This window comes from Protobothrops mucrosquamatus, unplaced genomic scaffold, assembly GCF_001527695.2.
Source record: "Protobothrops mucrosquamatus isolate PMUCROS unplaced genomic scaffold, P.Mucros_1.0 scaffold1403, whole genome shotgun sequence".
NCBI classification, from domain to species: Eukaryota; Metazoa; Chordata; class Lepidosauria; order Squamata; family Viperidae; genus Protobothrops; species Protobothrops mucrosquamatus.
The window spans coordinates 215,616-242,552 of NW_015387588.1; the positions used below are offsets into that span (position 1 = coordinate 215,616).

The 26,937-nt window shown below is 43.2% G+C and overlaps 1 protein-coding gene across 1 annotated transcript in view; it reads right to left on the bottom strand.

Moving 5' to 3' along the window:
• The window catches only part of LPCAT4 (lysophosphatidylcholine acyltransferase 4), a 55,880-nt gene that overhangs the window by 9,044 nt on the left and 19,899 nt on the right, over positions 1 to 26,937 (bottom strand). The window contains exons 2-10 of the mRNA XM_015821805.1: positions 8,344 to 8,486; positions 8,018 to 8,238; positions 6,868 to 6,980; positions 6,720 to 6,780; positions 5,530 to 5,588; positions 3,994 to 4,028; positions 3,842 to 3,896; positions 2,697 to 2,779; positions 2,050 to 2,175 (exon numbers count right to left, since the gene is read on the bottom strand). Coding sequence (XP_015677291.1) covers positions 2,050 to 2,175; positions 2,697 to 2,779; positions 3,842 to 3,896; positions 3,994 to 4,028; positions 5,530 to 5,588; positions 6,720 to 6,780; positions 6,868 to 6,980; positions 8,018 to 8,238; positions 8,344 to 8,486 — 896 coding nt within the window. The remainder of the gene's footprint in view (positions 1 to 2,049; positions 2,176 to 2,696; positions 2,780 to 3,841; positions 3,897 to 3,993; positions 4,029 to 5,529; positions 5,589 to 6,719; positions 6,781 to 6,867; positions 6,981 to 8,017; positions 8,239 to 8,343; positions 8,487 to 26,937) is intronic.

Here is a 26,937-nt window from a genome sequence, read left to right on the forward strand (position 1 = left end):
GCCAAATTGGCACTGGATAAGAGTCGATAGAATTCACAGGGGCTGGGTTTAGATTGCTTGTGGCTACACAAGGATTCCAAACTGATGACACATTTGACATCCCCACCCCACCCCCCGGATCAGCCTCCTCATTTCTTACCGTATCCATATTTTCTTCTGTATAGAGCAAGGGTGTCAAACTCAATTTCATTGAGGGCCAAATCAGCATTGCTGATGCGGCCGGGGGACGGGTGTGTGTAACCAGGGTGGGTGTGGCCTACTGGGTGGGTGTGGATGGAGTGGGTGTGGCCTATTGGGTGGGCATGGCCAGCTCTATATCGTTCGATTCAAGGGTGCCTGTAGGGACCTGGGCAGGAGTGGGACAGATCGGAGGGTCTCTGGCAGAAGGGGGTGGGACCAGGGCAAGTGCCAAGGCATGGTCCACTGGAGGAGCCTCACTGCCTGCTGAAACCCCTCCGCCAGAGCCCATCAAGTCGGATATGTGAAGTAGGCAAGGGCCATTTGCCGGCCACTTCCAGGCGATGGTGCATTTCTTCATTCCTCACAAAGGGTGACACCTCCCCAGCATGCACCCAGGGGGCAGGGCCGACGCAGCAGGGGCTGGTTCCTCGCTGTTTCCAGACGGCCTTGTGGAGCTAAGACTGAATGCGTTTCAGCATAGATGGCCACCACAAAATTGTACATTGGCTCCCGGCCGGCCTGGGCCAGGGCCAAGGCAGCGGGGGCCGTTCCCTCACTGTTTCCAGGATGGCTTCGGGGCCACATGAAACCACTTCGCGGGCCGCATCCGGCCCCCGGGCCTTGTGTTTGACATGTCTGGTATAGAGAAACAATATGTTTGTTGAACAATGTGACACAGAAATGTTTCTTTTTTAACATCTATTGTGAGCAGGAAAGCACGGGGCGGTTTGCATATGCTCAGCTCTTTTTTGTGACCAGAACGAAGGAGGGATGTGCGGGGGGGGGGGAATTTGGTGAGGGCACTGTTTTTTCTCAGTCCCTGGGCCATTTTTGAATTCAGTCTTTTTTTTCTTTTTTTATGGGGGGGAGCTTCTCCCCCACAGCGAACATCTTCCTACTCTCTTCAGATTTTTGAGAGTTACTATGGTGACAAACAATCAGAATTCTAACTTAAGTTAATTCATTTCTTTCCAACATACTTTGAGGGAGGAAAGAACAATAACAAAAGATTGCTTTTGTTAGTATAGTACTATATCCAGGGATAACAGGTTTTCCGGAGCACTTAAACAAACAAACAAACAAACATGCAAATTAGCTTAACTGGGGATAGAATGAATTTGCCTACTCACTGAGGGAAAAAGGGGGAGGGGATAAAAAAAAGAAATTTATTTATTTTACATTTTTACAGTCCTCTTGGGCAAGTCAGCAAATATTCCCCCCATTTCAGTGGAATTCTATTTATTTTTTCCATAGCAGTGAAGCTGAGCCCTGATTTACTTAATCGTATTTTCCTCAATTATCCCTATAACTGGTTCTTAGACCACCTTCAGTGACAGACCGTTATATATATATATTTATTATAATTTTTCAATATAGTAACAATATACAGAATAAAAACATAGAAGAAAGGAAGGAGGAAAGAAAGGAAAAGAAAGAAAGAAAGAAGGAAGGAAGGAAGGAAGGAAGGAAGGAAGGAAGGAAGGAAGGAAGGAAGGAAGGAAGGAAACATACAACTGATTTTCTAGTGTGCTTCATGTGAAGCACACTGGAAATTTTAAACCCACCAACCTGGACCATCTTGGTTCCTTCCCAGGTGTCATTCGAGTCCTACTTGATTTGCTCCTCCCAAGCAGATCTTGTGCCAATGATTATGTTATGCTAGTCAAATTTCTGGTCCACTAACAGCTACCCCTCCTTTGTCAATGGATTTCCAAGAACCAGAAGCGGTACCCCAGCTGCTCCACCCTAATAGCAAGAGAGGCTGACCCATAACCTATCGAAAGAGACTTGTTGTGTCTTGTGGCAAAGTCTGGATGAAGGATGAGATGCAGCCACCAAAGTTCTTTCCTTGTCCTGGTGACCTCTCACCTGGCCTTCCGGAGAACCTTCCCCAATTCCCAGATGCGTGGCTCCAGGGCTACTCTCAAGCGTCCTACTACTGTCACTGGAAGGTTGCCCACAAATTCACATTCTGTGGCAGGGATCCCCAGGGCTCTAGTTAAAGAAGGAAACAACATAAGGAGAAGATGAGTCTGGAGGGAAACAAAGATTCACCAAGCAAGATAACGAATGTATTATCCACGTGTACCACGTGGCTTAAAACTGCAGTAGTTTTTCCATACACCTCAGTATTTTTTTCCAGGTAATAAATCACAGCTTCCAGTCTCTTGCTGAAGCCATCAGGGACCTCAAGCTAGCATCCTGTAGATCAGATTCGAAGCCCAGCAAGATGGTCAAGGGAAAACCCCCTGCATTGATGGATTTTACCATAAACGTTAATGAACTGGCCAACTGTTCTAGACTGGTCAACTATCAAGAGCCTTGGTCTTCCTCTGCTATGAATTCAGTTTTTCCAGGTGCCTTCTCAAGTCTTCAGAGCTCAGTTTTAGCAGCCCACGCAACCTGGACCCCAAACCAGCCACAACATCGTCTTGACCATTTCTTATAATGTTGAGCCTATCCTTCCTCCTGTTGCAGCCCAAACTCCCCATTTATGAAAAGCATCTCCAACTCACTTGGCCATCACTTTCTGGACATTGTTGGCATATAGTGTGGGGTTCACTGCCTCTTCGGGGCTGGGTTGATAAACTGGGAGAAACTGGAAAGGAAAAGAAAATCAGAATTAAAGGGAAATGGCTTTCTGGAGAACTGAGCTATAATACGCAAAGAAAAAAATGGCATCAACTTTAGAGAAATTGTAGGCCAATCTAAAGACTAGAATCTGAGTGCCCAAGGCTACATGAAATTGTAATTTTTAATAGGGCGGAACATAGAAATTCTCTTCCATTGTTTTGGGAATTGGATCTCCAACACAATATTTAAAGCAAAAGTGTGACTCTAGCTCCAGGAAAAAAATGTAAATCCTACAAATCAATAGAATAGAATAGAGTAGAGTAGAGTAGAGTAGAGTAGAGTAGAGTAGAGTAGAGTAGAGTAGAGTAGAGTAGAGTAGAGTAGAGTAGAGTAGAATGGAATAGTTGGAAGGGACCTTGGAGATCTTCTAGTCCAACCCCCTGCTCAGGCAGGAAACCCTATATCATTTCAGACAAATGGTTGTCCAATCTCTTCTTAAAAACTTCCAGTGTTGGAGCATTCACAACTTCTGGAGGCAAGTTGTTCCACTGGTTAATTGTTCTGTCAGGAAATTTCTCCTTAGTTCTAAGTTGCTTCTCTCCTTGATTAGTTTCCATCCATTGCTTCTTGTCCTTTCCTCAGGTGCTTTGGAGAATAGCTTGACTCCCTTTTCTTTGGGGCAACCCCTGAGATATTAGAAACCTGCTATCATGTCACCCCTGGTCCTTCTCTTCATTAAACTAGACATACCCAATTCCAGCAAATGTTCTTCATATGTTTTCAGCCTCCAGTCCCCTAATCATCTTTGTTGCTCTTCTCTGTACTCTTTCTAGAGTCTCAACATCTTTTTTACATCGTGGTGACCAAAACTGGATGCAATAGTCCAAGTGTGGCCTTACCAAGGCATTGTAAAGTGGTATTAACACTTCACGTGATCTTGATTCTATCCCTCTGTTAATGCAGCCTAGAACTGTGTTGGCTTTTTTGGCACTTCGGACAAAGTACAGTTCATTACTTTGAAGCAGAAAAGGCACCAAGGGATCACCCCAAGAGGAATGATCACAAACTCCCCCATCTTTCTTGTTACCTCTACTTCTACAGTCGTGCAAAGCTGAGATGCAGTCAACCAGATGACTTTTAACCTGGAAGAAGAAATGGAAGATGACTCAGACTTGGTCTCACTGACATGAGGAATACACATAACCAGCCACTATTATAAAACCATTGTTAGGAACTTACACTCCAGGTCCTCTCCATGCCCAGGTGGTTGAATCCTGTAAAAAAAAAAAAAGGTGGTATTTAGTTTTATCAAACTAAGTGGCATTGTCCATCAGGGGGACGTAATATAATGAGTCCATAATGGTCCATAATAGAGATCCATATAATCCATAATGGGGACATATCACTGGAGAAAGAAGAAATGAATCTTCAACTGCTTCTCCACTACCAATTTTATAAGCACTAATAAACGTACTGTAACATCCAACTCGAGAATCCAAATAAAACTCCACGTTCATTCCGTCTCCGAAAATCTTACTGCTTAATGAATACACTGCATGGTTATGTTGAAGCAAAACTAACTCTGAGGTTCCAACACCAATTCATACACTTAAACAATAATTTTCTTAGCCAACCCCCCAACGTCTTATGTAGTCCATATCAACAAGTTTACTTTGTTATGGGAACTGTCTGCTTCAAATCCACACCTGTTCTGGTGTCCTTGAAAAGGCTTCAGGCTCTCACAGTCTTCAGCTGAATTGTCGAAGTTTCGTTTCTCCATCTAACCCACTTGAAAGTAACACCTCCCCCCTTAATCTAAAAACAAATTGAAACACAGAGGCATGTAGCTGCCAAAGTTTTATCCTTGACATGTACACTAAGTTAAACACTGATCTAGCTTAATATTTACTAGACCAGGGGTCCCCAACCTCCAGTCCATGGACTGGCACCAGGCCATGGCATGCCAGAAACCGGTCTGTGCAAACAAGCGAAGCTCTATCCATGGGATGCAGGCAGCATGCGAAACCACACTCCCTCCAGCCCGTGGAAAAACCTCTCTCCATGGAACTTGTCCCTGATGCCCAAAAGTTTGGGACTGCTGAACTAGACAAGCCAGCTTCAGAAATTCAGACAAAAAACTCAGCCAGCCCTCTCTGGCATCAGGTACACATAAGTCTTTGACTTAAGCCGTTGGTTTAGCGACCATTCAAAGTTACAACGGCAATGGAAAAAAGTAATTTACAACTCATATTCATACATGTGACCATTGCAAAGTCTCCATGGTTACGTGATCAAAATTTGAGTGCTTGGCAACTGGCAGGTATTTATCGTATTTCAGCATTGTAAGGTCACGTGATCTTCCTATACAACCTTCCCTGATGGCTTTCAACAGAAAAAGCCAATTTGGAGGGGAGGGCTAGATCGCTTAATGATTATGTGACTTACTAAACAACTGCAGTGGTTCACTTAACAACTGTGGCAAAAAGAAAGGTGGTAAAATTGGTCGCAACTCATTTAACAATCATCTTGCTTAGCATCAAAATTCTGATCCTAATTGAGGCTGTAAGCTGAGGACTATCTGTAATCAGTGCTTTTTTTCTAAAAAAAAAAAAAAAAAAGGTGCCAGAACTCACACGTCATACAACCCGCCTTGCCTACCCTACAAGGTTCCATCCAAAAAAGGTGCCGGAACTCCGTTCTGGGCGTTCTATGAGAAAAAAAGCCCTGTCTGTAATTATTACAATGCTAAGACTCCTAAAGGTCTTGGAAACTCACCAGAGAGTTGGGGTAACGAATGAGGACCGGCTGAATGGGAACACCAGATATGAAGGCACCTGAGAACATAAAGCACACATGCTCAAGATTTACTCATCTGGCGCGGTAGTTCTGTGGTTAAGATGATGGGCTTGTGGGCTGGAAAGCCGTCAACCCAGGTTCAAGATCCGAGCACCATGGGATGGGATGAGCTTCTGTCCTCACTCCAGCTCCTGCCAACCCAGCAGTTTGAAAGCATGCAAACGCGAGTAGATAAACAGGTACCACTTTGGTGGAAAGGCAGCAGTGCTCCACGACATCATGCTATGGAAATGTCTTTGGACCGTGCTGGCTCAATGGCCTTGAAATGGAGATGAGCCCTGCCCCTTATAGTTGGCGACGGTTAGCGGAGTAAAATCCGCAGGGATTTCTTTACATTTTTTTATCTGAGCGCTGAAGGTGAATCTAAGGTACATATATTTTAAAAGGTTGAAGGATGAGGATACTCACAAGCTTTTCACCCAAATCAACTCTGAGAAAAAGTCTTTTTTTTTCTTTTTTTCAGTTTTCCAAAGAGATTAGACTTTGTCTAATTGGCGACCCTGTTTACTTTTCAAAGCAGGCATTAAAAGGCCCTAATTCAGGGGTGTCAAACTCAATTTCACTAAGGGCCGCATCAGCATTGCGGTTGCCCTTGGGGGCCGGGTCGGTGTGGCCAGAGTGGGTGCAGCCTACTGGGTGGGCGTGGATGGAGTGGGTGTGGCCTACTGGGTGGGCATTGCCAGTTCTACATCATTCGCGTCAAGGGTGCCTATGGGGGCCTGGGCAGGAGTGGGACAGATCTGAGGGTCTCTGGCAGAAGGGGGTGGGACCGGGGCAAGTGCCAAGGCATGGTCCACCGGAGCAAGTGCCAAGATGGCCACCACAAAATTGTACATTGGCTCCCGGCTGGCCAGGGCCAGGGCCAAGGCAGCGGGAGCTGTTCCCTCACTGTTTCCAGGATGGCTTCGCGGGCCACATGAAACCACTTCGCGGGCCGCATCCGGCCCCCGGGCCTTATGTTTGACATGTCTGCCCTAATTGTGTCAATCATAAAAGTTGTCTTTTTTAATTGATTAGTTTAAGGCAGGGCAATCACCAATGCTAATGAACTGGATTTGTAACTCAATCCATTGTTTTACACCTGTTGAACAGGCTTGCTGATGCCTTACCTGGTTTAAACTTCAGTAAGGCTTTTTTGTTTGAGCAGGTCCCCTCAGGATAGAAAAGCACCTGGAAAAAGAGGTCATACAAATCAAGAGACTAACACACACACACTGCAAATTAATTTAATGGATCCGGTCTTCCAATAAGTTTTACCTGTGGCCATTTCCCCCGGGATGTTGCTCGTTTCTTCACTTCCTCCACTACCTTCTTGCGAGAGGCTGGATCATGGCGGGAGACCAGGATAGCCTGATTGAATCTCAGCAGGGCTGGAGAGAATGAGCACACGGGGAAGACATGAATAAGTTGTTGCAAAATTCAGTACTAAGGCAACTGGCCTGAGAAATCTTTTTCCCAAAGGACGAAATACAGGTAGTACTCAACTTACAACAATTTCTTTAGTGACTGAAGTTACAACAGCAGTGGAAAAAAAATGACTTAGGACTATTTTTCACACTTATGATCATTGCAGCATCCCCAGGGTCATGTGATCAAAATTTACATGCTTGGCAACCGACTCATATTTATGACGGATGCAGTGTCCCTTTTTCAGGAGGCAATTGGACTTTTTTGTTTTTTATTTTGAAGACGTTTTGCTTCTCATCCAAGAAGTTTCTTCAGCTTTGACTGAATGGTGGAGAATGGAAGGACTTACACTCCTTGTATGTGTGTGTGTGTGTGTATGTGTGTGTGTGTGTGTGTGTGTGTACACCAGGAGTATAAATCCTTCCATTCCCCATCATCCAGTCACAGCTGAAGAAGCTTCTTGGATGAGAAGCAAAAACGTCTTCAAAGAAAAAACAAGGAAGTCCAGTTGCCTCATGAAAAAGAAGCTTTGGGATAAGATCTACTGCCTATGTCAATGATGGCGAACCTTTTAGAGACCGAGTGCCCAAACTGCAACCCAAAACCCACTTATGCATCGTCGAGTGCTGGGTGGGTGTGGCCCATTGGCTGGGTGTGGCCCATTGGCTGGTCGTGGCTGTGGTGGTAACGGCAGACTGGGTGGGACTAAAAAGTTCAATCAATCAATTCCAACTTTGCAAGATCTTTTTTTTCCCCGCGAGAAGTTGAAATTGATTGATTGAACCTTTTTTTTTTTTTTTGCACACAGCAGCGGAGGCCTAAAGCGAAAAGGTTTTATGAAACCCAGCTGAAGGCCTAGGACTGGGGCGACGGCGCGCGTGCCCACAGAGAGGGCTCTGAGTGCCGCCTCTGGCACCCGTGGCATAGGTTCGCCACGACTGGCCTATGTGGTTCTCCTTGTCCTTCCCACCCCATCCCCAGCTATGTTAAGCAGCCTTACCTCCAATGACCGGTACGTGGAGATTCTCCGTGCGCGACACCACCTTGGGAAGATCACAGGGCAGCAAAATAATTGGGTCAAAGAAGGTAGAGTGAGGAGCAGCCACCAGGACGGGCGCTTGGAGCCGGGATGCCCTCTGACCTCGCACCCGGATCCGCATGAACCCAAGCAAGAAAAACATCAGGCGACTCAGCCAGTAGACCGAACCATGAGCAACTGTGCTGAAAAGGGATGGGGAAGAAGAAGGGCGACAAAGGAGGAGGCATTAAGAGGGCCATGGGCAACGGGCCCAAAGGAGAGCTGAGGTGTCCCCCGCCATTACTTACTTTCTCCATCCCGAGCAGGGTTCTTGCAAGGTTTCCTCAGACAGTCCCACCACTTGCAGCAAGGCAAAGGGCCAGATAAGGAATAGGACCACAAAGGCCAACGCAACCCGGATTGGGGCCAGAATAACCCCCAGCACATAGAACTGCAAGGAAAAGAAATTCATTGGGAGACGTCTCGTAAGGAGGCGGCACCCCGATCCAGTCCCTCATTTGTTTTTGCTTTCCTTTTTCTTTGTTACATTTTATACTTTGATTTGGGGAGACTCTGTCTAAATTATGATTATATACCTGCGTGGTTTGCAAAAGTTACAGAATACAAAAAACAGAGTTGGAAGGGACCTTGGAGGTCTTCTAGTCCAACCTCCTGCTCAGGTAGGGAAACCCTATACCATTTCAGACAAATGGTTGTCCAGTCTCTTCTTAAAAGCTTCCAGTGTTGGAGCATTCACAACTTCTAGAGCAGGGGTGTCAAACTGCTGGCCCGCGGGCTGGACGCATCATCCGGAAGCCGCGCCCACCTCATTGCCGGCAATGGCAAAACCGATATGTTGCGCGACATCACGTGACATCGTGAGTTTGACATGTCTGTTCTAGAGGCAAGCTGTTCCACTTATTAATTGTTCTGACTGTCAGGAAATTTCTTCTTACTTCTAGGTTGCTTCTCTCTTTGATTAGTTTCCATCCATTGCTTCTTGTCCTGCCTTCAGATGCTTTGGAAAATAGTTTGACTCCCTTTTTTGTGGCAGCCCCTGAGATATTGGAACACTGCTTTCATGTCACCCTCGTCCTTCTCTTCATTAAACTAGACATACCCAATTCCAGCAACTGTTCCTTATATGTTTTAGCCTCCAGTCCCCTGATCATCTTTGTTGCTCTTTTCTGCACTCTTTCCAGAGTCTCCATCTTTTTTACATCGTGGTGACTAAAACTGGATGCAGTATTCCAAGTGTGGCCTTACCAAGGCATTGTAAAATGGTATTAACACTTCACGTGATCTTGATTCTATTCCTCTGTTAATGCAGCCTAGCACTGTGTTGGTTTTTTTGGCAGTTGCAGCACACTGCTGGCTCATATGTAAGTGATTGTCTACTAGGACTCCAAGATCCCTCTCACAGTTACTACTGTTGAGCCAGGTACCACCTGTACTGTACCTGTATTTTTGAGTGTTATAACAATTAAGCGAGGACTCCCCACCCTAAGGGCCTACCACACACTTGGCAAAATATTCTGGGCTTCTCCAGGAAAAAGAATCGTACAGAATCCAAATAAATAAGCAAACAATAGTACAAATAAATGGGAAAAAATAATAGAAAATAAGATTGCAGTCATATATAAATCAGTTTGAATTTTGCTAGATTCCTATTGCAAGTAGAGTAGTTTGGTGTAGGGATTAAGATGCTGACTACAAACCAGGAGACTGTGAGCTGTAGTCCTACCTTAGGCATGAAAGCAAACTGAGTGACTTTGGGTCAATCACAAGGAGACAGTGAGTTCTAGTCCTCCCTTGGCATGAGAGCTGGCTGGGTGACTTTGGGTCAATCGCTAGGAGACAGTGAGTTCTAGTCCTGCCTTGGCATGATAGCTGGGTGAGTGACTTTGGGTCAATCACTAGGATACAGTGAGCTGTAGTCCTGCCTTGGCATGACAGCTGGGTGAGTGACTTTGGGCCAATCACCAGGAGACTGAGAGTTCTAGTCCCATCTTAGGCATCAAAACTGGCTGGGTGACTTTAGACCAATCACTCTCTCTCAGCTCAATCCACCTCACAGGGTTGTTGTGAAGAAAATGTGAGAAGGGAGGAATATTAATATGCTCGCCACCTTGAATTACATATAAAGTAATAAAGGTGGGATAAAACTCTAATAAATAAATAAATACATCTTATTATGCCTACTTAGCCTTAAGCCCATTGCTTTAAGAGGACATCAGTTTGTATATATTATTTGCATAAAATGGGAAGACGGATTAACTCAGTTGCTCTGTGTTCCCCACTGCTACTTGTTCTTCCTTACTGCCACTTGCGAAGGCAATAATAACACGTTTTTCTGCATTGCACTTGACAAGATCATTTGTTACTTTGGAAAAGTCACTTTTTTCTGAGTGCTTAGATGTTCTCTTAGCCAAGATCTTAAGGTTGGAAGAACTGATTCCCAGGGAGCCAACAGCATCTTCCTTTTTCCCCAGGTCACAACAGGCACCTGCCGGGGGGGCAAGTCCTGTCCTGTGCAGCTTGACATCATCACATCGATCACACAAACTATGTAATTATGCAATTTGTGTTCGTCACCTCGTGACTTGTAAGGGACACCTGGGGCGATAATCCTTCTCTGAACAGGATGGCTGTTTGGAAATGGAAGTCCAGCAAGCTAAGATGGCCCAAACTGGGAGGGACTGGGATTCTCTGAATTTTGTGGGTCCGGCTGGGGAATTCTCTCCCTTACACACTTTGCTGGGAAAAACAAGTTTGAGGCGGATATCATTGTTTATTGCTTCCAAATGATAAAAAACCTGAGGTTTAGTCTTTTTACATTGGCCCTTCTTGGTTAAAAAGTTGGATTGGCACTGGAAATATCCAGGATCTGGGTCGGTTTCTCTGTGCCCAGCCTACCTCACAGGATTGTTGTGGAGAAAAATATAGGAGAAGAGAGTGGTATGAATGATCTCTTGAGCTGCTGTACAAAAGCCGGGATACCGACTCGATATACAAATAAATAAACTCCATTCAAGATGATATAAGTAGTCCTCAATTTATGACCACAATTGAGCCCAAAATTTTTGTTGCTAAGTGAGACATTTGTTAAGGGACATTTTGCCCTATCTTACGACTTTTCTTGCCACAGTTAAGTGAATCATTGCAGTTGTTCCGTTAGTAATATGGCTGTTAAGTGAATCTGGATTCCCCATTGACTTTGCTTGTAAGAAGGTTCCAGAAGCTGATCACATGACCCCAGGACACTGCAACCGTCATAAATATAAGTCAGTTGCCAAGCATCTAAATTTTGATCACGTGATCATGGGGCTGCTGTAATGGTTGTGAAAAATGGTCGTAAGTCATTTTTTTCAGTGATATTGTAACTTCAAATGGTCACTAAATGAACTATTGCAAGGCAAGGACTATCTGTAAAGACTTTTCTATGGATTCCAAATATGTCTTATTTTTAAGCCAGTTCAGATATAGAACCTGCCACCTTTATCCAGTCTGAAATTGGAGCATGTCTCGCTTTTCAACCTGGAGTCCTGAACATGTTTCTTTATGTGGATCACATAAATCACTTCATCTTCAAATGGTTTCACATGAGCCAAGGAATGTGAAGCCCATGGGTGCTTTGGCACGCAATCCTTCCTCATTCAGTGGGCTTCCAAGGGCCCCCAACATTATGTAAAATTTAGTTTTAGAAGTAAAAATATACCCCATATTTCATAAGAATGCCGGTAGGAGTTGGGAATTCTTGTCTAGAATCTTGTGAAATTTTGGGATTAGCTCACCAGAACCTCACACGATTTGGGTTCTTTTACATTTTAGCATTATAAACTACGCAGATGAAGTCAGGCAAAAATTAGCCAAATCTTTGTAATACTCTCACAAAATTACAAAACAGGGTGGCTTTTTTATTTGTTTTGTAATTGTGTAACTATTAACACAGTTTTTGTCTTTGCATTCCCTTTGCTGGACAGCCTCCAACACATGTCTTCTTAGCACAAGAGATCCAGGTTGTAAATATCCAGACAGCCTGCAGAGGCAGCAAATGTTTGTGGTTTCTGTATCTCACTGCTGCCATCTGGTGGTCAACTGATATTTTGCACCCTGTATATACTATGCCTACTTTTTCAGTTCACTTAAGTCAGGGGTAGGCAACCTTGGCTCTTTTGTGACTCGTGGACTTCAACTCCCAGAATTCCTGAGCCAGCATGGCTCAGCTTGGAAACCTTTTCCTTTCCCCTCAGCATGGCTGGCTCAGGAATTCTGGGAGTTGAAGTCCACGAGTCATAAAAGAGCCAAGGTTGCCTATCCCTGACTTAAGTCATCTTACAAGATTTTAGCCATTCAATGAAAACAAACAAACAGAAAAAAGAGGGGAGTTACACTTTGCAGCCTTACAAGTTAAAAATCAATTTGAAAATGATTTAATGAGGGCTTTGGATGGCTATAAAGGGAGTCCTCGACTTGAGCCCACAATTTATGTGGCTAAGTGAAACATTTGTTAAATGAATTTTGCCCCATTTCATGACCTTTCTTGCCACAGTTGTTAAGTGAATCACTGGAGTTCTTAAGTTAGTAACACGGTCGTTAAGTGAATCTGGCTTCCCCGTTGACTTTGCTTGTCAGAAGCTCGCAAAAGTTGATCACATGATCCCGGGACATTGCAACCGTCATAAATATGAGTCACTTGCCAAACATCTGAATTTTGATCTTGTGACTAACAGGGTGCTGCGACGGTCGTTAAGTGTGAAAAATGGTCATAAGTCTTTTTTTTTCAGTGCCATAACTTTGAACAGTCACTAAATGAGCTGTTGTAAGTTGAGGACCATTTAAATTTGCATAATAACCTGTTGTAGCAACAGCAAACCTTGCTTTTTTTCTTCCGTAGAAGGAGAGATGCCACATTAACAAGAGAAGTTAGCAATCCTGTCCCGTTTTACTGCATTGCTCCGGAATTCCTGTCCAGCTCAGAAGTAATTCCCAGTTATAACTCCTCTTCTGGGGCCCCTTGGCGTAAATACTACATCACAGAGTTCCTTCACCGTTGACGCCAGTAATCGTTCCTTTGGGGAACAACCAGACTGAAGAAGTCGGCTGTGATTTTTTAAACTAGAGGGAAGGGCAAGGAGGATGCCATTAATTCAGAGGGTGGAAGTGAAAGAGGTTAGGACTCCATATAAGACTCGTTGGAAGGGCACCATTAGGGCACACTGCCCAGGAGAAATAAAATTGAGCCATAAATCCAGCAAGAAAGATAGATAGGTGGAAGTTTGAGTAGCAAGTACAACTGAGGATGGTGAGGGAATATGTTTTCGGAAACTGAGGAGAAGAATTGAGTTTTTTAAAAATGAAGGGAGAAGGATACAGGTACCCATGTTTTCCCCAAAAATAAGACTGGGTCTTGTATTAATTTTTGCTCCAAAAGACGCATTAGGTCTTATTTTCCGATTAGGTCTTACTTTCCAGTTAGGCCTTATTTTTCAGGGAAATACGGTACTAAATGCATCCATCTGGCTGATGATTTTAACTGGGGCTTATTTGTGGGGTAGGGATTATATTACAAGCATCCTGAAAAATCATGCTAGGGCATATTTTCCAGTTGGGTCTTATTTTCAGGGAAACACAGTAGTCCTAGACTTATGACCCCAATTGAGCCCAAAATTTTCCATTGCTAAGCAAAATAGCACTTAAGTGAATTTTGCCCCATTTTACAACCTTTCTTGATGCAGTTGTTAAGTGGATCACTGCAGTTATTAAGTTAGTAACACGGTTGGAAAGTGAATCTGGCTTCCCACATTGACTTTGTTTTGCAGAAGGTCACAAAACATCGGATGTTCTTGCTTTGACAAGGTGATTGCATGACCCCATGGAGGTTTTTAAGAAGAGATAGTCTGAAATGGTATAAGATTTCCTGCTTGAGCAGGGGGTTGGATTAGAAGACCTCCAAGGTCCCTTCCAACTCTGTTATTCTCTTAAAATTTGCAAAATGGTGGACACCCCCCATGCCATCTTGTGGATTTGACACATAGAGCGATACCGTGGATGCTTCTGTTTGTAGTTAATAACATTTTGACAATTCTCAAACTTTAGACCCAAAAACACAGGACAACAACTCAAGAATATGGGCTAATGAGACAGCAAGAAGTTACATTTATTTAGTTATCCTAAAACTGCCTAGAAAGAGACAAATCTCTGTGTGTATCTGTGTATATTATATCACCAGCAGTGCTGTCTGCAATCTTAATTAAAAAGATGATGTTACTTAGTCGGGTAATGAAATGTCTGCAAGCAAACAACAAAGCTCAGAGCTCATCAAATATTCCTCTTAATTAAAAAGAGAAAGCTGACCCACTTATATAGAACAAGAGTTTAGTTTCATACCTGCTAAGTTATTGCTAGATTCCGAAATATCCAAAAGAGAGTTTGGGCATTAAGGAAAATAAATGATAATTTAAAGGAATGCACAAGGAATAATATAACACTTTTGGAATAGTACGAATCAAAAGCACTATCACAAAATTGGGATGAGTTTTTGGGCAGAAAGGATGGTTCATTTGTTTAAAAATATCACTGTAGTGCATAGAAATACAGGACATCCACACATGTGGCTTGCAGGATTCTTGGAATGGATCTCTAAGAAACATGGTTTAAGGTAAATTGAGTGAACAACAAATCACAGTTGAGCCTTGACTTAGTACTATGCGTAAACCCATAAAACGTATCTACAATAGCCAAAAGCCAACTTTGACACAATTTATTAGAGAGAGAATTTTTGAATATTCCTATTATTCAATACTATATTATTCAATACTGATAATATTCACATTATTTAATTGGTAAGTAAATACCGTATTTTCCCAAAAATAAGACCTAACCGGAAAATAAACCCTAGCATGATTTTTCAGGACGATTGTAATATAAGTCCTACCCCCAAAATAAGCCCCAGTTAAGATTGTCAGCCAGACATTTAATACCGTATTTCCCCCAAAATAAGACCTAACAGGAAAATAAGCCCTAATGCGTCTTTTGGAACAAAAATTAATATAAGACCCGGTCTTATTTTCAGGGAAACATGGTATATATATTTCAAGCAGACAGCTAGAGCTGTCTAACTTGCTTACATTCCTAAATACTGCAAAGGACACTGGGCTGTGTTTTAAGAAAGATGTTCAAATTACACTTCAGTCAGTTGTCATATAGACAGACAACTGTAAGATGACTTTGATTTGTCCTGGATCTCAAAGATGGAATTAGACATTAGTTCCTTCCATCTTCCCCCCACCATCCAGTCAGAACTGATGAAGCTTTTTGGATGAGAAGCAAAATGTCTTCTTCCTCAAGGAAAAAACATAGTCCAGTTGCCTTTTGAAAAAAAAGCACCTTTAAGACAAACATGTCCTGGATGGCTAAGAATCTCCATTTCCCTGAGGGCCGCACCAGCATTGTGGTTGCCCTTGGGGGGGGCTGGGTGTGTGTGGCCAGAATGGGTGCAGCCTACCGGGTGGGTGTGGATGGAGTGGGTGTGGCCTACTGGGTGGGCATGGCCAGTTCTACATCGTTGGCGTCAAGGGTGCCTGTGGGGGCCTGGGCAGGAGTGGGACAGATCTGAGGGTCTCTGGCAGAAGGGGGTGGGACTGGGGCAAGTGCCAAGGCATGGTCCACCGGGGCAAGTGCCAAGATGGCCACCACAAAATTGTACAATGGCTCCTGGCTGGCCAGGGCCAAGGCAGCGGGGGCCGTTCCCTCACTGTTCCCAGGATGGCTTCGCGGGCCACATGAAACCACTTCGCGGGCCGCATCCGGCACCCAGGGCCTTGTGTTTGACATGTCTGCCATAGACATTGAGACAGGCAGTAGTTATCTAGAACCTCTCTATCCTGGGAATTCCTTTTAAGAAGGGACCAAAAATATCTGGAAGAGTGTATCTTGTATACCCCCGATTCAAAATCTTATGCAATCTGAGACTGTGAATCTCTTTGCAAATGTCAGGCTCCAAAAATGGGAGAAGCTAAAGTGTGTTTTCTTTTTTAAAAAAAAATTGTTGTTGTTGTTACACCTGGTTAATAACTTATAGGGGAAAAAAGGAAATGAATGGGCTGTTTAATGTGTCAGATTCAATTAGAAGAGGTGTTTCAAAATCTACAGGAGCAAAAATCTGTGACTCATCGAAGCAGCCATGTCATTTTCTAGGGCAGTGTTTCTCAACCTTGACAATTTTAAGGCATGTAGACTTCAACTCCCAGAATTCCACAGCCAGCAATGCTGGCTGTGGAATTCTGGGAGTTGAAGTCCACATGCCTTAAAATTGTCAAGGTTGAGAAACACTGTTCTAGGGTAATACAGCTGAAGGAGTTATCCACTATAACCTAAGATCCTGGAAACAGACATGATTGTTTGAATAAATCAGACAAGTGCTGGGTTTGAGGGTTGCCTGGTGTTTTCTGAGCTTGGTTGTTTTCCTCCAGACATTTCATTACCCAAACTAGGCAACTAACTAGTGCTAGTTAATCAATGGACACTGAAACGTTTGCAAGAAAACAACCAAGCTCAGAGAACACCAAGGTCCCTTCATTTTAACCCTGAGTTAGAAATATTCTCCTTAAGAGATGCTGGGTTTGCGTTCCTTCACATCCCAAACCCATCTTCCAAACAGAATCCAAAACACTGGATTGCTCTGATGAGCAAGCAAATAATAATACAGGTAGTCCTTGACTTACAACTACAACTGAACCCAAAATTTCTGTGGTTAAGTGGGACAGTTGATTGGTGAGTTTTGCTCCATTTTACAAACCTTTTTTGCCATATTTGTTAAGTGAATCACTGCAGTTGTTAAGTAACAAGATTGTTAAGGGAATCTGACTTGTCAGAAAGTCACAAAAGCGGATCACATGACCTCGGGACAGTGCAACCGTCATAAATATGAACCAGTGGTCAAGCATCCGAATTTTAATCGTGTGACCATGGGGATGTTGCAATGGTCGTAAGTGTGAAAAATGGTCATAAGTCACTTTTTTCAGTGCCGTTGTAACTTTGAACGGTCGCTAAATGGCTGTAAATTGAGGATTACCTGTATATAAAATCATAGTGGAAAAAAGAATAGAAGTTATTCTTAAACCCACAAATGTCAATTCTGAGAGAAAAGAAAAGCATCCAACCAGCTTTACAGACAGTGCAGTTAATTCAGAGTGAATTATGAAAAATCAAATGCATAATGCTATCATTTTCAACCTGAGATCCATAACTTCTATTAAAGATTCATCTAGGTATGTCAAAAATAAATCAAAGTGATTTATGGCACTCTTGGAAAGCCTTTTGAGCGGAGAAGAGATGAAATGCTCTCTCATATAAGATTTCCTTATATGGACATTTGTTGAAAGAAGAGATGTTTGAATGGAGGATTTATGTTAAAGAGGCAGGAAAAAAATTAAGATAGCATTTGCTGGATGGGAAGAAGGCCGTAAGTCATAATTCTATGTTTTCCTTCTTTTTTTACATTTCATTTCTTTTTTCTTACTTTCCATCTTCTTTTTTCTGCTGTTTGTTTTTAACTTTTTTTATAATTTATTGTACTATTTTTTTTAAAGGTCTGGTTATTACTTGGGTGGGAAACAGCTAGGAAATCCCAGGTTGTAGACTCAACTGAGAAACTGGAAGGGCTTCCTAAAAGAAGCAAGGGCTAGCTAATTCTGGATTTTTGCCATGAAAAACATTTTATAAACCCACTAATCAGAAATCCAATGAATTCAGTAGAACTTACTCTTAGGAAAACCAGATCAGATTGCATCTAAAATTTAATTTTTCAGCTAGGAACATTGTAAGAAACAGTAATGTTGTCCTAATAAAAAATGTAACTGACAACTTACAACCACTGATTTTGTGACTGTTCAAAGTTACAACAGCACTGAAAAAAGTGACTTATGATTGGTTTTCACACTTATGACCATTACAGCAGGGTCATGTGATCAAAATTCAGGTGCCTGGCAATTGGGATGTATTTATGACAGTTACACTGTCCCAGAATAGTGTTTGTATGTAACCATTTGTAACCTTCCCAGCTGGCTTCTGAAAAGCACAGGCAGTCCTTGAGTTATGAGCACAACTGAGCCCAAAATTTCTGTTGCCAAGTGAAACATTTGTTAAGTGAGTTTTGCCCCATTTTACGACTTTTCTTGAATCATTGCATTTGCTAATAACATGGTTGTTAAGTGAATCTGGCTTCCCCACTGACTTTGCTTATCAGAAGGTCACAAAAGCGGATCACATGACCCCGAGACACTGCAACTGTCATAAATATGAACCAGTGGTCAAGCATCCAAATTTTGATCATGTGACCATGAGGATGCTGCAACGGTCGTAAGTGTGAAAAACGGTCGTAAGTCACTTTTTTCAGTGCCTTTGTGACTTCAAGCAGTCACTAAATGAACTGTTGTTAAGTTGAGGACGGGGATGGGGGATGCCAATTTTGCTTAACAATCACATGATTCATTTAACAACCATGGCAAAAAGGTCGTCAAATGGGGGAAGACTCACTTAACAAATGCCTCGCTTAGCAAAGGTAATTTCGGGGTCAATTGTGGTCGTAAGCCTATATTCATTTTTTCTAAACCATCCTTTTCTCTTCCTCTGCTAAAAAAGGAAGAATCTGCCATTTGAGGCCCAAAGAAATAAAGACCAACCTTTTTCCTAGCCATGAAGGGTGAATGCTTTTCACAGCAATTCTTACATTTCTCTAACAGAGGCAGGAATGTAAGAGCCAATACTCACTGTTATTAAAAGACAATTTAAGCCTTTTGCAACCGGATGCCTAACAGATATGTGGGCACTATAATACTCAGCCGCTAGCCAGAATAATAATTGAGTCACAACTTTATGATGTACTCATCCATTTAGCAAAAATTAATATCTTATTAGACAAACCAGATGTTTTAAATCTTTAGTCATTTTAATCTGAGTCATAATTTGAATTTGAATCAACCTCTCCTTCCACCTTCCAGTTCTGAGCAATTTCCACAAGCCTTGCTTAGATAAATTGAGGGTTTGAATATGAAAGGTACCGAAGCAATTTCCTGTGACCTGGAAGGTCTGCTTATGGTCATTCGATATGAGCGACACACGCCATTCAGATGAGTTAGGCAAGAGCTGGAGATAATTTAGAAGGTGAAACAAGATTTGGTTTCCCAGGGTGTCTCCTGTCATCAGATTCAGCATCTTATTCCCAATAATCCCCACGTCCAATGTTTCTTGGAAATTCTCATGTAAGTCAAAGCACTTCCGCAGGGTTGTCTACCTTTTCAGAAACTTATATTCACAGGCATACAAGTAGTCCTCGACTTACGACAACTGAGCCCAACATTTCATTTAGTGACTGTTCAAAGTTATAAAAGCACTGAAAAAAGTGACTTATGAGCCCTTTTCACACTCATGACCCTGTGGTCGCATGATTAAAATTCAGACACTTGGCAACTGGTTCATATTTATGATGGTTGCAGTGTCCTGGGGTCATGTGATCCACTTTTGTGACCTTCTGACTAGCAAAGTCAGTGGGAAGCCAGATTCACTTAACAACCGTGTTACTAACTTAACAACTGCAGTGGTTTATTTTACAATTGTGAGCAAGAATAGTTGTAAAATGGAGCAAAATGCACTTAACAAGTCTCTTGCTTAGCAATGGAAATTTTACACTCAATTGTTGTCGTAAGTCCAGGACTACCTGTACTACGCCTGAACTGAAAGGTTCCATTATATTCTTGACATCAGAGTCATCAACTGACACATTTTATTCCCTCTGTTTCTACTGGCTTTTCCTATCCTTGTCCTCGATAGATATATTGGATCACATTCCAGATTTGATCCAAGGCAATTGCACCCCAGAAGCTACAAAGTTGGAGTTGACTGTTTTTCAACGCTTCCCTGCATCCTTCTTTGAAATCAACAAGACTCTCAAGAATCCTTTGTGAACTAGTTTGGTGTAATGCTTGATCCAGTCTTTCTGAACCTTGGCAAGCTTAAGATGTGTGGACTTCAGCTCCCAGAATTCCCAGCCAGTCTGCGAGTTTAAGATGTGTGCACTTCAGCTCCCAGAATTCCCCAGCCAGTCTGCAAGTTTAAGATGTGTGGACTTCAGTTCCCAGAATTCCCAAGCCAGCCTGCAAGCTTAGGATGTGTGGACTTCAACTCCCAGAATTCCCCAGCCATCTTCTTCAAGTTGCCAGTGTTGAGAAACACAGGCATCAGGCTAAACTGGCAGATCATAAGTTTTAGTCGTGCATTGAGGACTACTTGTAAAAGAGATGGGAATGAAAAGTGTATTTTCAGACTTGCCAAATTGTGTTAAAGCCGTTTTACAATAAAGTGATGATGATGTTGTTATTAGTTTAGTCGAGTTCGACACGTTCCAATCTTGCACTACTTATACAATAAAGTATAATTACTTTAGCTGGTTGTATTTCTTGTCTGGTCTACCTGGTAAGGCTGACACTTAATCAACACGGATAAAATTATAGTGGCTACATTCCCACACATTAAATTTTATTAACCTTATTATGTTTCGTGGCTTAGCGAAAACCCTGACCAAAATATTACGGTCCAGAAAATGCATGAAATAATTCAGCAGATTAAAAAACTGAGTTGATCGGTTTCTAAGCTCTTTCCGTGACCCAGAGAATCTGGGAACTTCCTGTTGATATGTGATTGTAAATCAGATCTGTGTTTTACATTTCCACTCATCTATCCCAAACTGGTTGTGGTTGCCTAGGCAACATATTGTGTGCATTCCCATTGTTTTTATAAATGGTGGGAAAGAAATCTTTAAACAGCGTTAACAACAACCTTGATCCAACAGATTTTGCATGCCGTGAATCAAATTTCACTGTGATTTATGCCAGTCACACGATGGTATCACTTTGCAAATGATATCAGTGGACACAAATGATGTAATCTGTATCATTTGCATGATTTGACATTCTCTTTGATTTAATGGACAATCACAAAACATTGGAACTTCCTTCCCCCCTCTCCAATTGGTGTGTGTTTCTGTGCATATACAGTAGTCCTCGACTTATGAGCCCAATTAAACCCAAAATTCCCGTGGCTATGTGAGACAGATAAGAGAATTTTGTCCCATTTTACGATTTTTCTGGGCACGGTTGTTAAGTTAGTAACATGGTCGTCAAGTGTTACGATTCCAATTTCCCCATAGACTTTGTCAGAAGAGTTCACATGACCCTGGGACACTGGAACCATCATAAATATGAGTCACTCGCAAAGCATCTGAATTTTGATCACGTGACCATGGGGATGCTACAATGGTCGTGTGAAAAATGACCATAAGTCACTCTTTTCAGTGCTGTTGTAACGTCGAATGGTCACTAAATGAACTGTTGTAAAAGTCAACGTTGGAAACTGATCAAAGAGAGAAGCAACCTGGAATTAAGGAGAAACTTCCTAACAGTGAGGACAATTAACCAGTGGAACAGCTTGCTTCCAGAAATCATCGGTGCTCCATCACTGGAGATTTTTCAGAATCAGCGGTTCTCAACCTATGGGTCGCGACCCCATTTGGGGTCGATCGACCATTTCACGGGGCTAGCCAAGCAAGGCTGTCCGCCATTTTTTTCCCCTTTTCTGGTGGGTGCCTTACCTCCCTTGAGCTGGGCCAGCTGGTGGTCGGCCTGCTCCGTCTCTGCCGCTTGCCAGCTACGCCTCGGCCGGCGCAGGGAAAGTCCTGCATGCGCGGCGCTCCCGGGCAGGGAAAGTCCACGACTTACGACCGGTTGGGTAGTCCTCGACTTACGACCGGTTTAGTCCTCGACTTACGACCAGTTTAGTCCTCGACTTACGACCGGTTGGGCGTCGCGGCATTAAAAAGGTTGAGAACCACTGGGCTACATAGTCACTTGTCTGAGATGGTATAGGTTCTCCTGCTTGAGCAGGGGGCTGGACTAGAAGACCTCCAAGGTCTCTTCCATCTCTATTCTATTCTATTCTATTCTATTCCATGGACTTATACCTGTACACATACATACCCATGCATAATTCTAAAAGAGATTTATGCATAAGTATCACACTGAACTAGGATGGGGAACTTTTCGGAAATCCTAAAGATGTAGGCTAGATTAGGAATTTGGAAAAAAAAAGATCCTGGAAGAAAGCAACAGCAAATCATGTCCATAACACTGTGAAGAGCTTGAGTTGATCAAAATTTTATTTCTTATAAAGCTATGGAAGGTTGGACTTTTTTGCTGATGACTGGGAAAGAGTAGATTGGTAGGTTGCAATAAGAAGTTAAAAAAATAAGACTATGATGTGTCCCTAAACAAATAGTCCTTAACTTATGACCACAATTGAACCCAAAATGTACATTTGTTAAGTGGGTTTTGCCTGATTTTACGACCTTTCTTGCCACAGTTGTTAAGTGAATCATTGCAGGTGTTAAGTTAGTAACATGGTTGTTAAGTGAATCTGGCTTCCCCATTGACTTTGCTTGTCAGAAGTCTCACATGACCCTGGGACACTGCAACCGTCATAAATATGAACCAATTGCAAAAGTGTCTGAATTTTGATCATGTGACCATAGGAATGCTGCAACAGTCGTAAGTGTGACAAAACGGTCATAAATCACTTTTTTCAGTGCCACTGTAACTTAGAACGGTCACTAAATGAACTGTTGTAAGTTGAGGACTACCAGTGGTTACATCAAGAAGCCGGATCTTGATCCAACAAAAGTGGACAAATGCCATCCAATCTCTAACTTTCCCTTTTGGGAGAAGGCTGTTGAGTGAGTAAGTGATGGAGCTGCAGCTGCACAAGTAGCTCTCGACTTACTACGTTCATTTAGTGACCGTCCAAAGTTACAATGCCATGGGGAAAAGTGGCTTGTGACCACCGTTTCAGCATCCCCATGATCACCGTGATCAAAATTTGGACACTTGGCAACTGGCTCATACTTACGACAGTTGTAGTGGTCCCATGGTCACATAAATCACCTTTTGCGACCTTTTGATAAGCTAAGGCAATAGGGAAGCCGGATTCATTTCACAACCACATTACTAACGGGACATATGCAGTGATTTGTTTAACAGCTGTGGTGAGAATGGTCGTAAAAGGGAGCAAAACTCACTTAATAACTGTCTTGCTTAGCAACAGAAATTCTGGACTCAGCTGCAGGGGATCAGAAATCATATTGATTGCGGTCATGGGTGGTGAATGGGACTTAGAGGGAGATGGATCAAAGTTTTTACTTTTCTCAATTTGGCCGAAATGAAAGTGGTGTGTGTGTGTGTGTGTGTGTGTGTGTGTCAATCTCAGCAAAGGCTCGGCTGTAACTTACAGATAGGGCCAGATGGGTAGCAAAAGGCAAGCAGTTGGAAAGAGACAGCAGAAAAAAAGGAGAGCAAAACTGAAGGAGATAAAAATAAAAAAAAAACCACACCTTGTTGCAATGTAAACTATCATTCTGCCAATAATTCAACAGCAGGAGTTTAATCCTCTTTGAAGAGAATACATTGTCTATTTCTTCTGTGTTAGTATTGAATAAAGGTTGCAATTGTTCAATCTCTGTGGAGATTCTCAGTCATCCATGTCGTGGTTGTCCCAAAGGTGCTTTTTTTTCCAGAGGCAACTGGACTTTCTTGTTTTTTTTTGAAGACGTTTCACTTCTCATCCAAGAAATGTATTCAGCTCTGATTGGATGGGGTGGGGGGAATGGATCCAGTCAGAGCTGAAGAAGCTTCTTGGATGAGAAGCGAAACATCTTCAAAGAAAAACAAAAAAAGTCCAGTTGCCTTTGGAAAAAATTGCAATTCTTCAGAATACAATAAACTCCCGGTGTTCTGTTAAACCAGGGCTTTTCAACCAGTGGTACGGGTACCACCTGCGGTACATTGGCACCTGGCAGGTGGTACGTGACCAACCTAGAAAAGTGGTAGCGGGGGAGGGAAATGAGCTGAACCGGTGGCAGCACCGCACAAGCCTGAGCGAGAGACGGCTGGAGCTGCAGGGCTGTCAGGGCTCAGTGGAAGCGCCAGGATCAGCGCCAGGCTCCAGCTGGAGCTCGGCGCTGATCCTGCTGCTTCTGCTGAGCCCAGAAGAAGCGCCGATCAGCTGGAATGTTGCAGCATCTCCAGGGTCTTGTGATTTACATTCAGATGCTTGGCAACTGATTCATATTTATGATGGTCACAGTGTCCCAGGATCATGTGAAGTGACCAAAACCTGCTGCAACCACCCAGCAGATGGGGGGAATAAAAACCAAACAACCCCCCCACCGCTGCCAATCCTCAACAGAAATGCTCACAACAATGAAAACCTCGGACAGGAGGAAGAGCGCCGCCGGGTGGGCAGACAGGTGTCTTGCTCGGCTGTGGCTTGGGGGGCACTTTTTTCAGTGCCATTGTAACTTCGAACAGTCACTAAGCGAACTATTGTAAGTCAAGGACTACCTGTACTTCATCACTTTTTTTCCTTTTTGGGGGGAGTCATCAAGTTTTTGACACCTTGCTAGGCGACTGGTGGTACTCGGATATTGCCATACCCTAAAAGTGGTACAATGGGTGAAAAGATCGAAAAGCCCTGTGTTAAACCATAAGGAAAATGTTGTTAATGGACATGTGCTATTCAGGAATTAAAAGGATTTTAAGGATTTGTTTATAGATAAGAAATGGGGATAGGGGAAGGAAAGATTATTTGTTGTATTTTAAGACAAGGTGATAAGTTACTAAAACTGTTTATACTTGTCTAGAAGGGGGAAGTCATTTCTTTCTATAGTTCTTTTTCTTTGCAGTATTCTTATTTTTTTCTTTCTTTTCTGTTTTTCTTTCTGGTATTTTCTGCACCTTCTATTTTTTTGTTTTTATCTTTGAAATTGGAATTCTTAACAAAATCACTACTTAAAAAGCAGAAACACCATGTAGAGATAGTTTGCTTTCCTTGTTTCCTTCTAACTCACTCTCCTATCCTTGAACTGTATCAACCTTCTAAAATTGGGAGTTGTCATTGAGAGGCCTTGGTGCTCTCTGAACCTGGTTGTTAGCATTCACATTCTAGCTGCATTTCAAAATGAAAATGAAAGCAGAGTTTTCACTTTCTGCAAAAGATAATACACTTAATGTTCTCTCTCTCTCTCCCTGAAGCTCTTAAAGTAAGTAAAAAAACAGACACTTGAAAACAACTGATTTTTAAGTTGGAAACAGTGCCTAGCTTTGGCAAACACAGACCGAAGCACTGAATTAATCCGTTTACTGGGTTCTTTACCCTCCTGCTACTCTAAAACACAAGCCAATCAATTGGGCAGTTCTTTTAAAACAAAACAAAACAAAACAACTAAGGTTAAAACCAGGCAAGTTCAGCGTAGTGGCAGAACCACTACCACAGGATCTAAAAGTTCAGATGTGAGGTGATAAGGATAAACAAGAATATTCAGCCCCAGAGGGATGAAGCAGATTGGTAGGGAAAAGGGGAGAGCTGAGTCGTTTTTTTAAAAAAACAAAAACAAAACACAAAATTATTTTATGGCAGGGTTCAGGGTGATGAAAATTACATATAGGGAGAATTTTTTATAGATCCTGGGCGTTGGGAGGCTGCTTTTCAGCCTAGGAGTGGAAAAGGAGCTGTCAGCTCCATTTTGTGAGTGACCAAGGAAAGCGAACAGGCGGGCAAAAAGCATGTTTAATCGCTGCAGGACCAAATAAAGAAACAAGGGAGAGAACAGGAAGGGGGGGGGGGGAAGCAAGGCCTCTGGAAGGAAAGGATGTTTGGGAAGAGAGCTATGTTTAATCTCTGCTCATCTCATCTCTAGGCTATCAGGCTCTGCTTGCAGACTGGGAGAGAAATGAAAGTGGAGGGTTTGAACAGGAATCCCCCCCCCTTCCTTTACGCTACATTTCCCAGGGCCCTGTTTTTGCTCTGCACTACGGCATGGCTAAAGCAACTGCTGAAGGAGACATAGGGCAGAGGGAGGGGAAGGGATCTCCCCCTCCATCTCCCCCCCCCATCCTGTCTGAGGCCAAGTGGAGTGGTCCAGATTCTACCCCCTCTGGCCTTCCCACACAAAGGCATTTTCAAGATCCTCCCATTAGGATCCCTATACTGTATATCCTTTTCATCCCTGCAACTAGCGTGTTTTTGTGTGTATGTGTGTGTGAGAGTGGGTGGGCAGGGGGTGTTTGCAGTTCCCTGCTGAAAAACCCTCCCGGGGTTGGGAGGACAGGACAGGGAGCGTATATAGTCCAATACATCTGGAAGGTTTGGGTTTGGGAAGAGGGGGGGTGGTGGTTGGGATTTGGGAGGGTGGGGGGAGACTGCATAATCACCCACAATGCACCGCAGCAGCATCTCTCTTCCCCCCCCCAACCTCCAAAGATCCAGCCCCTTCTGAACCCGAAAACATCCTGTTCTTCATGGCGCACGGGAAGAGGGGGCTTTGCAAGACCCCCCTTTTTCCAAAAGCTTCCCGCCCCCCCCCAATGAGAACTTTTCAGCCTCTCAATTCTTGCATCCAAGCAGCTGCTCTCTCTTCAACATCATCTTTTTTTGGGGGGGGGAGGAGGAACCACTTGATATGAAGTGCCCCCCCCTCCAATTTTCTCATCTCTGAACAACCAAAACCTCTCTCCACCGCTCAGCTTTCCGGAAGTCCATGCAAGGAAAACTTCTGCCTTAGCAGAATCGCGACCCCCCCCCCCAAAAAAAGGAAATTAGGGTTTGAAGCAAAACGCTTGCCAGAACCCCGTTAATTCTGCCCCTTTTCCTGCAGGCTGGAGTGGAATAATAAAAGACCCCTCCCTTTCTCCGAGTTGGAGGATCGTAGCCCCCCCCCCCACCGCTTCCCCCTGCCTTGCGGGGATATCGGATCATCCCAGCCGGCACACCGGGAGATCTAGATCTCCATCCCCGAA